The sequence below is a fragment of the Ammodytes marinus genome, assembly GCF_949987685.1.
Source record: "Ammodytes marinus genome assembly, chromosome: 3".
Taxonomy (NCBI): domain Eukaryota; kingdom Metazoa; phylum Chordata; class Actinopteri; order Uranoscopiformes; family Ammodytidae; genus Ammodytes; species Ammodytes marinus.
In genome coordinates this window covers 14,356,837-14,379,268 of record NC_137232.1, presented here as the reverse complement: position 1 = coordinate 14,379,268, position 22,432 = coordinate 14,356,837, and the positions used below count along the sequence as shown (strand labels likewise).

The window sequence follows — 22,432 nt, the reverse complement described above, 5'->3', positions numbered from 1 at the left end:
ATCACTTCTGTGGATGTTCTGGAGCTACGTACTCATGGTGTTGTTTAGTCTTTCGCGCTCATAAGTGTAAGTGTGTGTGTGTGTGTCTCTCTTTCTCTCCCTACAGTCTATCTAAGGTCTCGCGCCGCTCCAGTCTAAAGCACAGCCGCACCTCAGCGCGTAAAGCCGAAGCAGGTCCTGAGTGTTGGAGACCGGAGACCCTTTTCCTCCGCAGAAGGTACTGCCCATTTCCGCTCCTCGTGCCCACTAGCAGCAGCCACACACTGTAGACTTTAGAAACACACACACACACACACACACACACACACACACACAGAGTATAGCACTTAAAGAACCATGTATGTCAGGAAACCCATACAGAGAAACACCCATTCCTGCTGCTGGCACTGGTTTCTCTTACATCATCACACATGAACCTTTAACAGTTTGTAGTATATTAAACTAAGATTTTGGGGATTTCTTTTAAACAGGCTGCATGCAGTTTAGGTGAACCCTTTCAGAGTTGGTTACCTGCTGGTGCGAACTATTTAAATCCCCGTGATAAAGTATTAAAACCAAGAAGACACATTGAAGTACTGTAAATGGTAAATAGACTCCACTTATATAGGCCAAGCACTTTTCCCTGGTTTTGTTTCGTACACATTCACCAAATCACACACACATTCGTGCACCGATAGCAGCAGCTACCACGCAGGGTTCAAGCTAACTATCAGGAGCAATTTGCTAAAATATGGAACGTACAATATCTCTCTCATTGGCTAGGGTTAATGTTTTTTTTTTGTACATTATCCCTCTGCAAATAAAAGAAATACTTTAAAAGGTGCTACGAGGAACTTTATTTATTTCTGAAACGGTCTCATTTTTCCTTGGATGATCATAAATAACATAAATGAGTAACAGCAAACGAGACCATCAGTGCAAATAATGCTATTTTAAAAATAGTTTTTCTTAATGCCTGTCATGGACTCTCGCCCAGGAACAACAGAGCTCTCGCTCAGAGCACCTTTAACTATTTGAACAATTATGTTCTTCAGTTCACAAATCTACGTAGAATGAGCATAGATATTTAAAATGTATTTGCCATCACGTTTAACAGACAGACATACGAGTACAAGAAAGACATCGGGACAAGCGTTTTGTATTTTGTAAGGAAACTTTTTATGTGTGCTTTGTGAAACTCACTTATCATTAGAGACAGAAGGCGTTGCAGTTTCCAGTACAGCAGATAAGGTTTGATATTAATAAAGAGTACAAAAAAAGAAAGAAAAAATAATCACTATTTCCAGAGTTCATTTCGCTCCGGAAACTCTCAGAAAGGGGAAAAAAGAGAGAAATATAGAAACACAAGCTTTTGGTCCAAGTCTTTTCATCCCCTCTCTGTCACTCCTAACCCTTCAAAACTCTGGAGAAATCTGGAAAATTATTTGTAATTTAGCCCGGGGACTTTTAATTTGAAAGGGGCCTGATTGATGCCACCAACTTCCCCCAAGAACTCATTATGATTGCATAGAATTTTTTTTCAATTTCTTATATTTTTTTTTCTACATAACTTTATTTTTTTATTGTAACGATAACATACAAGACCCTTCCTAGACCCTTCCCCTACCTACTTACTTCCTTCCTTCCTTCCTTGCAGTATAAGATTATTTCCCTTTTCTTAATACACAAACGAGAGGGACAGGGCTGTAGCCACCAATAGGCACCTTTATTTGATTTTATGTCTTCCACCATTTTTCCAAAAATTCAAACGGGAGCTCACTACCAACTTAAATCATCCAATCAAATGCATCCATGACATAACGTGTGTGTGTGCGATTTCTAGAATATAAAACTGGACTAAACCTCTTCTTTGCCTACTACGTTCTTTCGTTAACTGATCATATAAATGTATAGTTTCTTGTATTTAAATAAGCACCTTATGCCCACCTGCAAAGAGGAGAAATAGTTTCACAGAAGCAAAAAGATTTTGTGTGTAATCGTGGTGGGGATTGATTTATACAGGAGAAGGCCTTAAAGGTAAACTACGAGCCTTAATTTAATGGCTACCAATTTTTTTTTAAAGAAAAAATAACGAAAGCTCAAACCTATCCTCTGGTGAAACTGCTGTGTCTGTTGCTATCATTGGCTTTCAAATATCTTGCGTTGTTTTTTTTGTTTTTTTTTATTTTATTAATTTTTAATTTTTTTATAATAAATGTCACTCTACTTTGCAACTACTAGAAAGCCTGCGATTGATTATTCGGAATTCTCAACAACTTGGACTGTGTGTCAATCTTCTTTATTCGCACTGAAAAAAATAAGTATGTACAGCGCCGAAAATACCCACCCAACCCCACCCACACTGAACGCAACACCCATTTGCCCCAAGAAAAAAATAAAAATAAAAATGTGACAAAATGACAAAAATATAAGAAATAAACAAATATGGAGGAGGAAAATAGCTGAGGTTAGACAGGTCACCTTATCCAGCAGAAACATGTTGAATTCTGGGTAAATATGTCATTTTTATTGTATCTCTGGTTGGTCATATATCTCTCTAGGATCTAATACACAAACCTCGCCACCCCAGAACCCGCCCCTCCGCTGGCAAGAAGAAAAAAATTATAATAAAAATAAACAAAAATAATTAGCATAAGTATCAGCTTGTGTCTTTAAACCCTAGTTTAAAGTTTGAACCCCCATAAAGGCAGAGAGGGTGAAGCTAAGGACCCGCGCGGCTGCCCCAGGATACTGCCCGATCACAAACACTTTTTTTTTTCCTTTTAACCACAAATTCTTAAATTCCTCAATTCACAAAATCTGAATTTACAGGCCATTCATCAAGCTCTTTCAAACCGTTCTGTTACATTTCTAGACAGGCATTCACAGGGGCAGCCTCACAACCAACACACCCAAAGCCCTCTTTAACGCTATAGCGCTGGTTGTCTAGAGGTCACTCTCTCCGTAAAGCGCGGTACTGAAGCTCATGTAGTCGAGGGCTCCGGGCGCCGCGTCGGGGCCGGTGTACGGCGCCATGCGGGCGATGCAATACTCTGCCTGGTCGGGGGGAAGCTCCCGCCTCAGCTCGTCTGCTGTGATGTACGCCTGATGGGAACACACAGAAGGACAAGAAGTTAGTTACTATTAAAGATGTCCTTAAAACCAAGTATTAACTCTTTAAAGAGAGCGAGCGAGCGAGAGAGAGAGAGAGAGAGAGAGAGAGAGAGACAGACAGACAGACAGACAGACAGAGAGAGAGAATTAAAAAAAAAATTAAAATGTATATTTAAATTGTTATTGTCTGGGAGAACTTACAGGAGCTATAGTGGAATTCAAGGACAATAATCTAGTTACTTAAGCCTTAAAACCAAGTATTAACTAAATATTAAACACTTAAGGCGAGACACGGCAGGCAAAAACATCGTTTTTTTAAGCACTGGTCAATTTTGAGATTTGTGTCTATTTAGCTTCCATAACATGTCTTCTTTCATACTAGTATGGATAAAATGTCCAAAATATACGTTTTAGGTGTTTATTTTACTAAACTTTGACTGCTTGCGTCTGTATTTTGCTCCTAAATTCGTCAAAAGTGAGCATTCTAACGTAACATACAGCACCGCGACCGCTGTATGAATCATAATAACCATGGTACTGTTGGAAAGCTGTGAATCTCAAGAACAACGTTATCTGATCCAAATATGGTCATTTCCTTTGTATCAGTAACCAATCGTGAAAGTGTGAGGAGGGATTCAATGCTAGGAAAGCGACCTCATTGGCTAATGCACATTTCTGACGATGTGATTCGCTAAAAGGCATCACGTGATGCTAGCCCCGGGTAGCTCGAAAATCACAAAATAAAATGGGAAAAACGTCGAAAATATGCCAAACCAAGACAAAAAAAATACTTAATCAATTGGCTACGGACATTACATGATCGCCATTTGAAGGGGAGAAGTGTTAAAGACATGTAAATCACGCCGATCACGTCGGAGAGACACAGACTGTCAGACGATCAGAGGGGAGATGGTGGGGAGAGAGAGCGTCTGTGCCGACAGGAGCAGGTTGACAGACAGTGGCTAATAATGAATTAACCACGTTTAAATTAGCATGTGGATGTAAATGTTACTATGCTATGGTTTATATATGTTAAGCAGTGGTAGGCCTATATGGCATTGAAGGGTGTAGGGCCTAATTCAATAAATTACTCTAGCTATTATCAGCAGAATTCACGTTTTTATCTTTAACGGCCGTTTTCTCAAAATGAGCTTTTTCCAATACTCTGCGAAAGATATCTCAACTTCTAGACCACTGACATCAACCAAACTTTCTATGATCATTCATAGCACTATTTGAAAGGTTTTTACAGAAGGATTTGTTAATATATTGTTAATTGTCTGATTTATGATACATTTTCCTCCTAAAAACATGCCGAAAATGCATTTCTAAGACATGTACATAGTCTTTTTTGATTTATTAAATGAAAAAAGGCTGTATCCAAAATCCGTTGTGTAAAAACTTTAGAAACTAATATGTGGTTAAAATAAAATAGAGATTTTAACTCTGGCTTTATCCAACATCTCAAAATCTTTCTCGAAAAATGACCCAAATTTACGCATAATTGGTTAAATATTGCCATATTTGCATATTTAATAAAATATTAAAGAAAAACATGTAATACAAAAAATGATTGTGTTTGTGTCAGTAATCAACTGGCAAAGTTTCATGATGATATCTATAAGTTAAAAAAAAATCCCTATTCACCTGGGGTGTCTCGCCTTAAACTGATCCTTTAAATGCCTGTTCTGAGTGTAGGTCTGATGGAAAACACATTACAGAAGCTACGGTGTCCTTCCATGACAAAAAGCTAGTTACTGAAGAAGGCATCAACCACCACTGCCTCAAGTCTCCACACACACACACACACACACACACCTTATCAGCAGCCAGGATCTTGAATGAGGAGATGACTTGGTCTGCGCTGTCTGTGTCGGTGGTTTCTCGGGACATGAAGTCTATGAAGGCCTGGAACGTGACGGCTCCGCTGCCGTTAGGATCCACTATGCTCATGATGCGCGTGAACTCTGTGTCGCCCTGGGAACAACAGAATACACAGGTTAACCTGGGAGAGAAGGCACTGTGTAATAACACACACAATACACATGTACACAGACACACATGTTTGTACGGCTATACTTGTGAGGACAATTCATTGACATTATGCATTACCTAGCCCCTTACCCTCATCATCAAAACTAAATACCTAACCCCAACCCTTACACTAAACCTAATATAAACCAAATTCATACTTGTCTTCACTCTTAAAGGCCTACTTCACCGGTTTGAATATGAAGGTGTATTGAATTCTGAGATCCTATGTAGTATAAATGTGCAAAAAAAAAAAAAATCAGTTCATCCTAGCCTGAGAAAAGGCAGAAAGAGTGTTTTTTTTAACCCTATATTAATCTTACTGTGACATCACAGTAAGATAAATATAGGGTTAAAAAAAAAATTACTTTGTAAATATTACTGTGATGTCACAGTAGGAGAAATCACAGTAATATTTACAAAGTAAGGTTTTTTTTTAAACCTATATTTATCTTACTGTGATGTCACAGTAAGATTAATATAGGGTTAAAAAAAACACTCTTTCGGCCTTTTCTCAGGCTAGGATGAACCAATTTCAATTTTTTTTGCACATTTATACTACATAGGATCTCAGAATTCAATACACCTTCATATTCAAACCGGTGAAGTAGGCCTTTAAGGTCTAAAACTCAAATTGGTTCTCACAAAAACAGTTGTACAAGTACACACATTTGTACGACTATACTTGTGAGGACACTCATTTACATGATGCATTCCCTAGCCCCTTACTCCTAACCCTCAAAACTAAATACCTAACCCCAACCTAAACCTAATTCATACCTGAACCTTAAAACCTAGTTTATAGGATACAGTAGAACACACATTTGTACAGCTATACTTGTGAGGACATTCATTGACATTATGCATTCCCTAGCCCTTTACCCAAACCATCAACAGTAAATGCCTAACCCCAACCCTTACACTAACCCTAATATAAACCAAATTCATACCTGAACCTTAAAACATAGTGTTAACCCTCAAACAGCCCTTTAAAGGCCTGTCCCAAAGTGAGAACGACCAAAAATGTTCACTCTTAAGGGCCAAAGCACAAATTTGTTCTCACAAAAATAGTTGTACAAAAACAAACACACAGATGCAGACGGAACATGACACACAGTAAAACATTGGGAATCTTTGACACATGCATATCATGATCACTGGTTAATATCAACGGGGAACACAGACAATAGACAAACGATTACTAATACTAAATAAAGTCTTCTCGCACAGAGGGGCAAAGTGCAGAAAGAAGAAAAGCTACAGACGAGACAACATAAGACACGCAGCGAAGAAGCAGAGAGAGACAGACAGAGAGAGAGAGAGAGAGACAGACAGACAGACAGACAGACAGACAGAGAGAGAGAGAGACAGACAGAGAGAGACAGACAGACAGACAGACAGAGAGAGACAGACAGAGAGAGAGAGACAGAGAGAGAGACAGACAGAGAGAGAGAGAGCAGGGTGTCTGCAGGCAGCAACAACATTTAATCATTATTTTCGGCTAAATATGGTTTGAGATTTTTCATAAAACAGTAGTTAAGATGCTGTTCAGATTTTTTAAAGCATGGTGTCAAATCAATGCCACTTGCCAGTCATTTATACGACGGAGCAGGCCATAGAGGGAAATAAAAGAAATTAAATTATGAGAATAAAGTTACATTACATAAAAAAATTACATAATTCAACAACATTATCGGTAACCGACAAAACTCAAAGTGGCTATAAAACTCTGTTGCACATTTAAGAATTTGGATTCGGAAAACTAATTTGAATTGTGATCTTTGTTGGACCTGCGGACACCCTGTGAATGCGTCATGCTAGCAGCAGCATCATGCTAGCAGTGGCATCATGCTAGCAGTGGCATCGTGCTAGCAGCAGTACCAGGCTGTATCCTGTAGAAATGAGTAGCGCCCGGAAATCATCTGAAACCATCTGTCCCGATCGCTTCTGTGGGCCGCCAAGGCACAGGACAGGACAGGGACGGGGTGTGTGTTGGTTGATAAGGTAGGTAAGAAGAGTGGGGATAGGATAGATAGATAGATAGATAGATAGATAGATAGATAGATAGATAGATAGATAGATAGATAGATAGATAGATAGATAGATAGATAGATAGATAGATAGATAGATAGATAGATAGATAGATAGATAGAGTGAGTGAGTGATGGACAGATATAAAAATGTTTATAGAGAAAGTGTGTAATGTTTTGGAGGTGAAGAAAAAAAGATAAAATAGCACAGACAGTGAGTTAACAGCGAAAAGTCAAGAACCCCGACAGACAGAAGGACAGACGGGCCGTGTGTTCCAATACCCATACTTTGAGTTCCATACTATTTAGTATTTAGTATGCCAGAAAAAAAGATTTAAGATGTCCCAATTTAAAATGCATTTCAAATAATGCAGTATGCAAAAATAACCCAAATGCCCTTATACATCCAATTGCATTTTGTAGAAAAAAATAAATAAAGAAAATAATTTAAAAAAAGTTGGAGTTTGTAATATGCAAACCAGCAAACTAAGGTATGTAGTAGGCCTATAGTAACAAGAAAGCAATATGATATGGAACGCAGGGCTTGTCTGTTCAGAGAGAGAGAGAGAGAGAGAGAGAGAGAGTGAGAGTGTGTGAGTGAGTGTGGGAGCCGAGTGGAGCTAAAGCAGCACAAAGCAACAGTGCCCCCTGCTGTACGTAAAGAGACATTACATCTCTGCCCTAAAGACTGACTCACTGAAACCTGTCTAAACCCCGGAGATCATCAGAGCAGGAGCGCAGACTGACCAAAGACCAGTTTATACTGCAAATGATTACTTTCAGACAACATTTATTGTGATTTTGTTTTGGCAAAGTGGATTTTATTTTAAAAGATGCAGTGTGTAATAATGTGTTTTTTGGCTTCATCCCTTTGGGAGAACTTCCAGAAGCTACTGTTGCAGGTGCATTTCCCCAGGACTAAATATACAACTGTGTATGGCTGTTAAGTTTGTCTGTTCTGTGCTACTGTAGAAACATGGCATTACATTTTTTTAAATATTAAAAAAAAAGTAAATATTTGATCATTCTGAATGGCAGTTTCGCCTGTTCTGCTCTCCTGCTCTTTATAAATCCAGCCTCCATCTTTCTTTCTTTCTTCCCTCTATCTCTCTCTCTCTCTTCCTACCGTCTTGTCGTTCTCCACATCGTAGCCCAGACTGATCAAACAGGCCTTGAACTCCTCGGCCATCAGAGCCCCACTGTGATCCTGAGAGAGGCCAAACAGCCAATCACACAGCAGCCACGGTGTCATCAACCAATCAGAAGACAGGGATGGAAGGTGGTGAGGTCATGGGGTTCCACAGCATGCAAAGATGTTGAACGGTGAGGACACATGGGACAGAGAATGGGGGGGTGGCACAGACAAATGTCAACAACAACACACAAGTCTACACGATGGACAACAACGCAGGCACTACACATACAGTTTAAAAACACATGCGTATGTATGGGGACACACATCAAGTTATATATGAAAATGCATTGATAAGACTTAATATATATCAAAGTTAATTTATTTAAACAACAGCCTTCCTAACCCTTTGTTAAGCGCTATGTATTAATAACTCTGAACACATTATAAAGAAGTGTGTGTGTGTGTGTGTGTGTGTGTGTGTGTGTAAAAAAAGTTAAATAGAATATAATAAAGACTTCTGTTGTGTTTTGTTGGTTGTAAAAGAAGACACAATGTTGGACACACTGATAAACAGACATGTGAGTGAACACACACACGGTGGGATGAGTGACAGACAGACAGACAACCACCAGGTCAGACAGTGACACACAGACAGGAGTGTGAGGGGGTGAATGATGACGCTCCCTTGCTAACCCCTCGCTTTGGGAGAATTTACAGAGGCTACGGTGGCCTTCAAGGACAAGAATCTAGTTACTAAAGATGGCTTCATCCACCCACTGCCTCAAGTCTTTCCACAATATCAAGTGATGAGGTGACGATGTATTTAGTTATTTATTCTATAGTACTTTTTCTTGGTCTTCCAACAGGTGCATTTCCCCAGGACGCCCACTATATATATAAAAATGCATAAGGCCATTAAGTTTGGCCGTTCTGAGCTACTGTAGAAACATGGCGGTGCACCAATAGTGTCTGTTTACGCCATGAAATAAAACCCAAACACAACTTATTGTCTAGTCCACACATGCTCCCATCATGTGAAAACATCTGGAGATATACTCACACGTCTCACTCTCCTCTCACCCCCGTTTAAAGTCTGAACATCAATCCGTCACATTTAGTTTATTAATATAGAAAACGCTAAAAAATCTACAGTCAGCTCAAAGAAATCAAACTTTTTTGAATGATTTGAGGTGAGTAAGACGTCTCAATCTCTTCATCTTAACTCAATAGTTTTGACATAATGTACACGGTGATATTACAACAACCAATGAGTAGATATGCATACATAAGTTAATACAAACATTACTTGTAGCATGTAAATATATGTTTACGTAGGATAAGTATTTGGGTAAAGAGCTGAAGGTGCATGGTGTGGTGCATCATCATTGTGTTGGTATACATGTCAATATGTCAAATGCTGCACGGTTCATATTTAAAACAGAATAAATTTATTGATGTGTATGGGTGAGTGAGTGTGGTTTATGCTGTAGGCCGAATATAAGGGTAAGAATTCTCTAAGGGAATAATAATGGTTCTTGAACAAGTGTAGTAGTAAACCAAGTGTTAGGACAGTTTCAATGTTTGTAAATATTACTGTTTTTATGTCTGTCCACTTGTCTGTTTAATAATTATCTGTTTTTATTTGTTTTTCCAATTCCAATGATACAATGCCTTAATATAAAGTATAGCAATGTGTGGAGAACAGCTGCATTCATCAGTTCAAACAAACAAATAAAAAAATTATTATCCTTAGCTCCCAACCCAAGTACTTTATATATATATATAATAACAAAGTGCATTGTGCCCTGACCTTGTCAAAGTGGTTGAATGAAGCCCTGTACTCCTGCAGCTGTTCCTGGCTGATGCCCTTAGCGTCTCGGGTCAGGATCTGGTTCTCCACCTCGTTGATGGTTCTAGCGATGGTGGTGAGGAGCTGCTCCCAGCCCACACGCAGGTGCTGCAGACAGGGAGAGACATTATGTTAGAAGGGCTGCTTTCCAATCCCCATTCTTTCTGCTATTTAGTATGGAGTGAGTGTGTGTGTGAGAGAGTGAGTGAGTGAGTGAGTGAGTGAGTGAGTGAGTGAGTGAGTGAGTGAGTGAGTGAGTGAGTGAGTGAGTGAGTGAGTGAGTGAGTGAGTGAGTGAGTGAGTGAGTGAGTGAGTGAGTGAGTGAGTGAGTGAGTGATATGTTCGATAAGGTTTTATATACAATCTTTGGTTGAATAGCGTCTTAAACTGACACTAAGGATTTATTCCAAGGACATAAAACTAAGAAACTCATAGGCTCGCTATGGCAGAAGCCTGGTGCCTGAAGCCATAGCAGCCCTTAACAAAAGACCAAGGTAAAACACCCTAGTCCCACTCTGTTTATATATTCTGTCTACATGTTATTTCTGTTGTGTTTGTTGTCCATCTGTTATTGTCTGTCGGCATGCTGTCCATAACTGTACTGTGAAGTGAAAATTAATTTCCGCTTGGGGACAATAAAGTCTAAAGTCTTCAGCTCTATAATAACTGCCGATAGCGTCATAACGGCCAGAAACGTGTTCATTTTTCAGTTCTTAAAAGTTGCAACCTAGTCTCTGTAAACTGGTACGCGGGCTCTGTAGGCAGGGAGGAGGGGATATGTTACACAGCGACTTACGTTAAAAAACAAAGGATTTATTACACAGCCATGGCGACAAAACTAGGCATGTCGGAAACCATCTGTGTGTCTCTTACCTCCATAGTATATGAAGTGTACTATGTGTGTGTGTGTGTGCGTGTCTTTCTCTCTCTCTTACCTCCATGGTGTATGAAGTGTGTGTGTGTGTCTCTCTCTCTCTTACCTCCATGGTGTATGAAGTGTGTGTGTGTGTGTGTGTGTGTGTCTCTCTCTCTTACCTCCATGGTGTATGAAGTGTGTGTGTGTGTCTCTCTCTTACCTCCATGGTGTATGAAGTGTGTGTGTGTGTGTGTCTCTCTCTCTCTCTTACCTCCATGGTGTATGACGTGTGTGTGTGTGTGTGTGTCTCTCTCTCTTACCTCCATGGTGTATGAAGTGTGTGTGTGTGTGTGTGTGTGTGTGTGTGTGTGTGTGTGTGTCTCTCTCTTACCTCCATGGTGTATGAAGTGTACTGGTTGTCGAAGATGAGCGCCTCCTGGATGAGCTGGTGGAATCCCTCCAGTGTGTTGATCTCCGGCATGTAGGACAGAATGTTCTTCTGATACTCTCTCAGGTTGGTCAGCTGGTCCTCAAGGGTCCCATTCATCTCTATGGATATCCTGCCAATCTCCTACACAGACAGACAGACAGTGTTTACTATACTGTTAATACAACTAATATACAGATTATATATTTGAATGAATGACTGAAATCTTTATTTTAAACATTAAAAATGTAACAACAAAAAAATACTTGGTCCGAGCATACTGCCGTTTCATATTTAAGTTGTAACCCCCCTCTCTATATGTCATTGTATGTCACCAGGCAACACTTTATTTTGTATTTATTATATAAAGAAATATATTAAGAAACATTTATATATTAATAAAGAAAGAAAATGTTAATCTAAAATAAAAATATTTATAAAAAAGAAAATCTATCTAAAAGAAAAGAAATTCTACAGGTCACAGACTTTCATGAAAGAATGAATTGGCCTCAACAATAACACAATGCCATGTAGCGACAGCGTGTAGGCTCATAACCATGTGTGTGTGTCTGTGTGTGTGTGTGTGTGTGTGTGTGTGTGTGTGTGTGTGTTACCTCCATCTTGGCCTGGATGTACGCTCCCACTGTGTTGGCCTGAGTGGCAAACTTTGCTCTGAGAGAATCATTGTTGTTCTGTTTGTTGAGCTCAGACTGCAACGCATTGTCACGCTGAGGAACCATATCCATCGCCTAGAGAGATAATAATAATAATAAATCAAATGGCATAATTGGTCTTCCTAAAGATTCTAATGTAATATGCACAAAATATAGTTAATTAAAAAATAAAGTTATTACAAAAAAAAGTCACTTGACCGTTAAAAAAATTAAAAGAAGTATAATTAATAAAAAAGTGTCGAAAATTAAAGCTCTTTATTTAAATGATAAATAAAGAGCTTGATTATCGTCCCGTACCTTCTCCCACTTGCTGTCTATGCTCTGCGGGGTGATGGTGGTGTAGGGGTTTGCTCCGCTCAGCTTGATGCCGTTGCTCTGGGCGATCTTCTGCACCTCGGCCTGGATGGCCTGGATCGCCTCGCGCTCCTTATTCGCCTCAGGGAGGGTCGACTTGAACTGCTCATGGGCTGTTATCAGACCCTGATAATAAATAAATAAATAATACCAAGTCAGTATGTCAGTAAGTACATTTAGAAGCATCAGGACTCGTTTTTTTTGCAATATAAATGTTTGAACGTTATAACAAGAAGAACAAAACAAAAAGAAAGTACTTACACAAATGAAAAATAATCAGATTTTTCTACAATTATTTTTTTTTTTACTTAGGGAAAGAGTGGTGATATAGTTATGTTATATCACTTAATTACATTTTTATTTTTTATTTTTTTTAAAGAGTGGTGATATTCAATAAATTCATCATGAAACATGAGGAACTCTCCCTGCGTTCCAATCCCCCCCAAGAAAAAAGGTTTTTAGGCACAGTGCTCCAAGCGTTTCTAGTTGAAATCAGTCCCAGTCACCTGTATCTCCTCTATGTTGTGCACTATGAACATGTCCTGCAGGTCTTCCATGGCTCCCTCCATCCAGTTGTTAAAGGGCGCGGCGCGTTTGGCGTATTCCAGGTACAGCTCATCTATCGACTCCAATTGCTTCTCTGTTCTCTGTAGAGGGAAGCACACAAGAAGGGTTATTAAAATCAGTTTTACTCAATCAAAGACAGGACCTCAAACAGGCCCACTCAGAGCTATTAAAGTAAACAATTGTACATTTTACTAAGCATTAGGGCCTTAGAGTATTATTTGAAATTTTCATACACTTTTAAATAAAAACTAAAACTATTTCAACTTTTTTTCTTAGTAACATTGTGATGTGTTCAAGTGCTATTCAGTTAAAATGAGTATTTTATGAAGTTAATTTCATCTGGATACGTTCAATGTAATCTTGTAGAATGTAGAGTTAGAGTTCGGCCAAAAACTAAACCAAACAGGCTGCAGTTGAACTAGAAATAGATATAACGGGATATCATTTGGGGAAGGTTTAAAGTTATCTAAAATTGGACACACACACAGAAACACACACACGGAAACACACAGACACAGACACACACGGAAACACACAGACACACACGGAAACACACAGACACACACCTCCAGCGAGGCCTTGCGGCTGTGGGTTAAGGCTCCCAGACTGTCCCACTGGTCACAGATCTTCTGGCAGCGGGCGTTGACGCTGGCAGACTCGTAGTAATCCAGCTCACTGGGACAGAAACAAAAGAGGTTTTTAAATGTATTCATCCATTTATCTATCCATTAATCCATCCATCCATCCATCCATCACTATCCTGCGTGGTTAAATAAAGGTACAATTAACACAAGAGTTCATACATGGTTCAGGATTCAAAATGTGGAATCAGTGATTCTGGAGAACGCTTGTTGTGAAAATCACTTTTTATATCTCCTTACAATCGGCAACCTGTCTGTACTGTGTACTGTTAATACACAGCCTAGACCTAGACTCTTTAAGCTGGTATTTTGCTAGCTACAGTGGGCACCCTTTGTTTACATACCAGTTTACAGAGCCTAGGCTATGTATTAATTTTTTTTTCAGTGTACACACAGTAGGGACAGGTAGCAGATCATGAGGAGATATTCACTGATTTTGACAAAAAGGTAATTTGGCAACAAACGTTCTCCAGAATCACTGACTCCACCTTTAAGATACCAGAGTTATATTCCTATTCTGCTTATTTTTCTTGACGTACATGAGCTAGCAACCTGTCAGTTTACAGAGCCTAGGCTGCGTATTAACACAGTGTTTTCCCTGTCAGTTTACAGAGCCTGGGCTGCGTATTAACACTGTTTACGGAGCCTAGGCTGTGTATTAACACAGTGTTTTCCCTGTTTACGTACTTTAGCTCCTGTGCGATGGCGGCTATCTGCTCCACTCGGTCCTGGTGCGCGGCGAGGTCGCTCTCAAAGGCCTCGTGTTTCCGTAGCAACGCCTTGACCTCGGACAGGGTGCAGGTCTCATAGTCCTTCTGGTTCAGCATCGTCTCCTTACCTAGACACACACACACACACACACACACACACACACACACACACACACACACACACACACACACACACACACACACACACACACACACACACACACACACACACACACACACACACACACACACACACACACACACACACACACACACACACACACACACACACACACACACACACACACACACACACACACACACACACGTCAATTTTGAGATTTTCTGTCTGTCTATTTTGCTTCTATAACATGTCTACTTTCATACCAGTATACATCAAAGGTCCAAAATGTACATTTAGGTGTTATTATTTGACTAAACCTGGTCTGTTTGCGTCTGCATATTCCTCCTATACAACCATCTTTAACGGACATTATCTCAACTTTATTATTTTTTTTCCCCCCAATACCATGAACTAAAAATCTCAACTTATAAAGCAATTACATCAACTAAACTTTCCATAATCAATCTTAGCACTATTGTTTTTTACTACTGTTTTTTAATGAAGGCTAAAGCAGTGAGTGAGTGAGTGAGTGAGTGAGTGAGTGAGTGAGTGAGTGAGTGAGTGAGTGTGTGTGTGTGTGTGTGTGTGTGTATTAGTGTATGTGTCCCTGTCCTCACCATCGGTCCAGCTCTCGTGGATGGCAGCTTTCTGGTGGAACTTCTCGGCCAGATGTTCCAGTCTCTCCAGACGTCTGATCTCGCTGAGGATCCATTCCTCGTAGCCCTTCTCTGCTCCCTCCAGGGTGTGCCACGCGCCGTTTATATCCTATAACACACACCAAGGAGTCAATCACCTATGTGTGTGAGTGTGTGCGAGTGTGAGTGTGTGTGTGAGTGTATATCATGAAGGAAAATACCACAAATGACCCATGACAATACCTTCAATATGAAATGCACACACTGTGAAATGGTCATAAGGAATTACTCCTATCAATCCTCCACTACTGAGTGAAATATGGCAGCTGTGTTTGTTTGTGTGTGTGTGAAAGAGTGAGTGATTGCAATACTTATGTCTGTCCGTATGTGTGTGTCTGTCTGTCTGTCTGTCTGACTGAATATTGCATTAGTAGACTGTCTGTGTGCCTGTCTGTCTGTCTGTCTGTCTGTCTGTCTGTCTGACTGTGTGCCTGTCTGTCTGTCTGTCTGACTGACTGTGTGCCTGTCTGTCTGTCTGTCTGTCTGTCTGTCTGTCTGTGTGCCTGTCTGTCTGTCTGTGTCTACTCACAGACACCATGCGTCCCTCTGAAGGCATGAAGGCCGGTCTGTTGCTCAGTCTGAGTTTGGTCTGCAGAGTGTTGAAGCTGATCTCCAGCTGACACTTCTCCTGGACCTGAGGGGAGAAGGTTACAGGGTCAGGCAAGGCAAGATTGTTTATTTAAATTTAATAAAATAGTTAAAGCTGGGTTGTGTGATTTCTGATTGGTCAAAATTAACATGAGCTGTACACTTTGACCAATCAGAGTGAGGCTACGATTCTCTGTTCTTATTGGCAGTTGGGACTGTCCATTCACTTTGGCACGACTTTGTTGGTGTAGAGCGTGTTAGGGAGGGACCATAGGGGAGGGACCAAAGAGAACAAGTGGAGCGGTTGAGGTATTTGGATTCAAATCTCTATCCCAACTGCCATTTTCTCCCCAAATCCTCCACCCCAGCTTTAATAATATTTAGCACAATTCAGACACAAGGCAATTCAAAGCGCTTTACAGGGTTTAAAAAAACAAAATATTGCGATAGATAAAATGACAAAACGAGTGGCTATAAAAGCACCAGATACTGGAAGTGAGGACATAGATCAAGTGCAAGGTCAACTATTGGTAATATCTACAGGTGCACTTCCATGAAATGTTTCTTTAGATGCACCTGTACTATTGTTATCTACTATAGTATCCACACATATTGGCCTGTATTTGAGATTGTATTCATGTTGTGCTGCTTGTATATGTGACCTTACAGCTCAATGCAATGTAATAACTATTAAGTAAGTAAGTAAGCTTTTTATATAGCGCCCTTCACAGACCAGGGTCACAAGGCGCTTCACAATGCGCTTCCAAAGCGCTTTACATATTCACATTTTATACACACACTCAAACACCGATGGCAGTAACTGCCATGCAAGGCGCTTTCTGAACACTGAACCCAATTTGGGGTTCAGTGTCTTGCCCAGGGACACTTCAACATGTGGCGGGTAGGCGGGGAATCGTACCTCCGACCCTGCACTCCAGAGGCGACCTCCCTACCCACTTCGCCACTGCCGCCCCATACTATCTACACATATTGCATTAGTAGATCCTTCTGTACCTAATGAAGTAGATAGTACAGCACAACACATTTTGCTGCATGTTTATGTGAGCATAAATCATATATAGAAGTTGCTGTGTGAAGTTATTTACCTTTATGTGTAAGGAATCTAAAATATATTAAAGTTGGATTTTGAATTCAATAAACACAATTTTTTTTTTATTCTTTTGAGATGCACCGGTCCTTTTTACCATGTTATCCACACATATTTTGCTGCATGTTTATGTGAGCATAAAGCATATATATATATGTTTCTGTGTACCTTGGGTGGTTTGTGCACACAGCGGTAGTCTCTGAAGTCCTCCTGCTTTGCCTGCATGTCGTTCACAGTCTTCTCCTGGGTCCTGTTCTCCAGCCACGGGATGGTGCGACGGATCCACTCCAGAAGCTGGGTGGAGAAGAAATGAAAAAATTGTCAAATCAATAATGCTCATTGTAAAATGGAAATCAATCTAGTACAAATAAAAATACAAATTATGGATGTAGCAGTAATTAAGAAGACTAAAATAGTAAAAAAAAAAGAAAAGAAAAGAAAAAAGACTTAAACCAATAAAAAAAAGAAAAAAAAAGAATTAAGTATATTATTTTTTAAAGAAATACAGTAAAAAAAGAAAAGAAAAAAAGGAAATCAATATAAAGATTGTGAAACAGTGTCTTAAGAGTAAAACATATCCCCATCAGTGCATCTGTAATGTAACGTCTGGTAAATCAGCTGTGTTTTATTCACTCACCTCACTGGCCAGTTTCTCATAGTCCTCCATCATTTGTTCGTTCTCCTGGTTGACGGCCAGAACTTTGCAGATCCTGTTGGCTGCTGTCTCAGCCTATCAGAGAGCAGAGAGCTGAGTATCGCTCGCTGTGATTGGTTCAATAAATCCACTCACTAACTCACTCACTGTGCCCAAAGCTTTGTAACAACATTCACTGTAGTTGCATTATATAAAAACATGATGCTGCGCTTTTAAAGTCACTAAAACAAACTTTAAAAAAGTGTCCATTACTTTTATTAGTGCCTAACCCTCAGCTTTTATATTATTTTAAATATTAAAGCTATAATGCGTAACTTTTTCATATAAATGAATGTCAATTTTTCATTCAAGCCATCGCCAAACGAGTTGACACAAAGTTGATTAAGCTGTCATATTTCTCAGTATGGCAGCATTTCCAAACTGGTCCCCCCCCCCCCCCAAGACACTGGTGCAGGAGCTCAGAGAAAATCCCAAGAAGAAATGTTTCAGTTGTTGATTCTACTGCTAAGAAAAAAACCTGGACTTAAAATCCATGCGTGATCACCGAAGGCTTTACCTCATGTAGGTGCACAGACAGTGTTTTTGTTATTACTCAGAATTCCTCAGAAGTTACGCACTATAGCTTTAAGAGTTTTTTTTTTATTCTCCAAACTTGTGCCAACACACTCCACACACAGGCAGTGATCGTAAGATATCTAATATCTATGTCAGACACACGTTATTAAAATTAAATAAAAAAATAAGTGCAAAAAAAGACAAAATCCAATCACTAGAAGTCAAAGGAACGTAGCCTCTGTCTGATTAAAACATGCTCTGGCAGGTTGATGGTTAGTTCAATGTGTTTGTGTTTTTAAAGCTCCATGCGTATCCCGGCACAACTCGGGACCAGTCCGTACATCTAGTTACAGTTCATGTAGCGCTGCAGTCCACATCAGTAGGTCATTACTATATAACACTGGAATTACAAACACAGTACACACACTATGATATATAGGATATAATCTGCATAAAGGCTTACACACTTTCTATTTATTCTATCAGAAATATTAAAGCATTTTTCGATTTAAAATATGTACTTTTTAAGGCTTAAGAAGGTGGAGTCAGTGATTCTGGAGAACGCTTGTTGTCAAAATCACTTTGTCAAAATCAGTGAATATCTCCTCTTGATCAGCTACCTGTCTGTACTGTGTGTGGGCTGAAAACAAATCTGGTGTTAATCCACAGCCTAGGTTCTGTGAACTGGTATGTGAACCATAGCTAGAAACATGTCCGTTTACAGCGCCTTGGCCTGTGTATCAACACCATTTTTTTCAGCGCCACAGTACATAGTGAATCATGAGGAGATATTCACTGATTTTGACAGAAAGTTATGTTGACAAAAAGCGTTCTCCAAAATCACTGACTCCACCTTTAACTGATACATTTCATATTCAAACATTTCATACACTATAAAAAACATTTAGAATTGAAAAGTGTTAATAGCTGAAGAGAAACCGAAGAGACATTAACAGGCGTTTCCCCGGTAACAAACCCAAAACAAAAAGGTCTTTAAAATGAGTTTAAGAATTTCAGTTTAGACCATAAAAGTAAATCCCTTTTGGAGAAACACAGTTAATGTCCATAGAACCAGAAAAAAAGTATCAGAAAGCATTTGTTGTTGTTGTTTATATCAGAGTTCCCATCTCGTTCCTAACCTGTGAATATTTCTTTCATTTCTATCTGACTTTCAGCAAGAATTTGACTATGAAACTATAATCTAATGTTGTGTTTAGTTTAAACAAATTAGAAGATAAACAAAACTATCTAATAAATGTTGGAGAAATGTTCCAGTTTATTCCTATAATTTTACTAGCTAAGCAAGACATAGCATCGGTGTATGAGTGTGTGTGTGTGAATGGGTAAATGTGGTAAGAAATGTAAAGCGCTTTGGGCAGAGAAAATCGGATAAAAAAAGCACTATATAGTATATAAGTGCAGTCCATTTACAGCAGGCATAAATATAGTTTTTCCGAGCACTGCTCAATTTTGAAATGTTTTGGCTTTTTTTATACTATAAGTTAAAAATGTTACCCCGTTCACCCGCAGTGTCTTCCCTTACTATTTAAACCACACTGTAACTCATCCTACGTCTAAACTAAAGGTCTTAAGCTGATGGGAACCCTTGTGTTGCGTTGTTTAACAGCAGTAGGAGTGTTAGTGTGAGAAGCTGCTCACCTTCTGAGCGCCAGAGAAGGCGTGATAGAAGCACGACACATAGGTCATAATGGCCTTTTCATCCGGCCGCAGCGTACCAACGATGTCTACGCACCACCACAAGCAAGACAGACAGAGAGATAGACAGACAGACAGAGGGAGCGAGAGGGGGGAGAGAGAGGGAGAGAGAAGGAGAGACAGGGAGAGAGTGAGAGAGAGAGAAGGAGAGAGGTATGTAGACAGGGAGAGAAGGAGAGAGAGAGAGAAAGAGATGGGGAGATAGAGAGCAAGGGGGGAGAGAGACACAGGGAGAGAGAGGTCAGGGGAGAGATAGACAGACAGACAGACAGGAAGACAGACAGAAAGAGAGAGCGAAAGAGAGAGACAGACAGACATACAGACAGAGAGGGGGAGAGAGAGAGAGTGAGTGAGTGAAGCCAAAGCTACCCAAAACTATATTCCCTGGCTTCCCATAGCGAGGGGGAGTAAGGTAGGGATCCAGGTTCCTCCCATTACCAACAAGAGCAAGTTGAGAGTCTCATGAAGATTTGAGGGACACTGGAGTTCAAGGTTGGGACACAAACACAAACACACATCGACCCAGCCTTACTGAGTGTGTGTGATAGCAGCTTGCGTGTGTGTGTGTGTGTGTGTGTGTGTGTGTGTGTGTGTGTGTGTGTGTGTCCCATAAATCCAGTGTCCTTTGCAGAGCTGTGGAAAAGGAGTGAGGCCATGCCGGAAGGATAGCAGATCCTTGTTAGTAAAACAGGGGTCAGGTAGGTCACGGGATAGGGGTCAGGGTAAGGGGGGTAGATGGGGGAAAGAGGGTGTTTTTTGGGGTGGGGAGGGGAGGGGGTACCTTCTGCGCTCCAGAGAAGGCATGGTAGAAACTGGACACATAAGTCATAATGGCTTTCTCATCGGGACGTGCAGTGTTCACAATGTCTACAAATGGATGGGGGGGCAAGATGGTGGTTATAAACACACACACATTAACACACAGATATTAACTAACACACACACATTAACTAACACATACACACAAGACAGGGACATGGGATTATACACAGCGGGGGGACACACTTTTCAAGACGTACACACACACACACACACACACACACGACAAGGTGCTGGTAACAGTCAGACAGGACGATCCAAACTTGAATTAACAAAACTGAACATACAAGGGTCAGACAATGAATAATTAGACAATGAAGGAGTTTCCTCACGTATCATAGACACAAGAAACATAGAAATGACAGTTAATTATGTTTAGTACATATAAAAAGGTGCAGTGTGTAACAGAGTATGGCATCTAGTGGTGAGATTCTGGATTGCAACACTCACTTTGGGGAGAATGTACAGAAGCTACAGTGGCCTTCAAGGACAAGAGGCTAGTTACTAAAGATGGAATCATCCACCACTGCCTCAAGTCTTTCCACAATATCAAGTGGTGTGGTGAACATGCGTTTAGTTATTTATTCTATAGTACTTCTTCTTCTCGGTCTTCCAACAGGTGCATTTCCCCAGAACGCCTACTATAAATAAAAACACTTAAGGCGGTTAAGTTTGTCCATTCTGTGCTACTGTAGAAATATGGCGGTGCAACATGGCGGCCTCAGCGCCCCGCTCTTATGTAGACATAAAAGGCTCATTCTAAGGGAATAAAAAAGTTTATTTTCAATTGTATACCAATTTAAACCTACTTTATATAGGGATATTGTGTTCTTAAGATGGTACTTAATATGAGGATTTTAAATTCCATTTCTACCAAGTCTGCTCTGAAAAATGCCAATTCCCTTTACACACCGCACCACCTTTAAAGGAAGTAAATGAGAATAATACAATAGTCCATTCACATTATGGGCAACGATCTCTGTGTTGTGTGCATGTAAACATAGTCTGATACATTATAGTGGTCTGAATAGTAGTAGAAACAGTTTCATTCATAAACATAGCGTTTAATAGTAGCAGTAGCCATAGTAACAGTTTCATTGATAAACACAGTGATGTGACAGGCTGTTTACCTTCTGCGTCCAACATCTTGGGAATGTCCAGGTGCTTCTCTGCCACCTCGAAGGCATTGTTCAGATTGGTCACCGGGTCGTCCTGACAACCAAACACAACGACAGACAATTAGGTTTATTTAGGTTATTTGTTTGTTATTTATATTGGTGAAATATTATTATTTTTCTTCGTCTGTGTATTTATCATTATTTATTTATTTTGTATTTATTTGTTGTCTTTATTGTTGTTTTGTTTTATGAGGTATATTAATGGTTTGTAGGTATTTTTATTATTTATCTTAAAAAATGCAATAAAAAAAATAAACATTTGTATTTGGACAAAGTGAAATAAAAAATGTAGGTAGTGTTAAGTCAGTGTTGCAGTTTCAAGTGCAGTGTGTGTGAGAGAGTGTGAGTGTGTGTGTGTGGTGAATGCGTCTGTACCTTTCTAAGGCTGTCGTAATCGATGAGATCCGGTCTGTGTCTGTGGATCAGAGCGTTGAAGGCAAGGCCATCCTTCCAGCTGGAACACACACACACACACACACACACACACACACACACACACACACACACACACACACACACACACACACACACACACACACACACACACACACACACACACACACACACACACACACACACACACACACACACACACACACACACACACACACACACACACACACACAC

The 22,432-nt window shown here is 40.0% G+C and overlaps 1 protein-coding gene across 1 annotated transcript in view; it reads right to left on the bottom strand.

Moving 5' to 3' along the window:
- Positions 1–1,134: 1,134 nt before the first annotated feature.
- The window catches only part of LOC307271398 (alpha-actinin-4-like), an 80,408-nt gene continuing 59,110 nt past the window's right edge, over positions 1,135–22,432 (bottom strand). The window contains exons 6-22 of the mRNA XM_080053835.1: positions 22,181–22,259; positions 21,758–21,839; positions 20,590–20,675; positions 17,520–17,612; positions 17,051–17,176; positions 15,716–15,820; positions 15,109–15,256; positions 14,345–14,495; positions 13,583–13,691; positions 12,956–13,096; positions 12,393–12,575; positions 12,036–12,170; positions 11,386–11,565; positions 10,100–10,246; positions 8,281–8,361; positions 4,912–5,070; positions 1,135–3,084 (exon numbers count right to left, since the gene is read on the bottom strand). Coding sequence (XP_079909961.1) covers positions 2,926–3,084; positions 4,912–5,070; positions 8,281–8,361; positions 10,100–10,246; positions 11,386–11,565; positions 12,036–12,170; positions 12,393–12,575; positions 12,956–13,096; positions 13,583–13,691; positions 14,345–14,495; positions 15,109–15,256; positions 15,716–15,820; positions 17,051–17,176; positions 17,520–17,612; positions 20,590–20,675; positions 21,758–21,839; positions 22,181–22,259 — 2,164 coding nt within the window. The 3' untranslated portion in view covers positions 1,135–2,925. The remainder of the gene's footprint in view (positions 3,085–4,911; positions 5,071–8,280; positions 8,362–10,099; positions 10,247–11,385; positions 11,566–12,035; positions 12,171–12,392; positions 12,576–12,955; positions 13,097–13,582; positions 13,692–14,344; positions 14,496–15,108; positions 15,257–15,715; positions 15,821–17,050; positions 17,177–17,519; positions 17,613–20,589; positions 20,676–21,757; positions 21,840–22,180; positions 22,260–22,432) is intronic.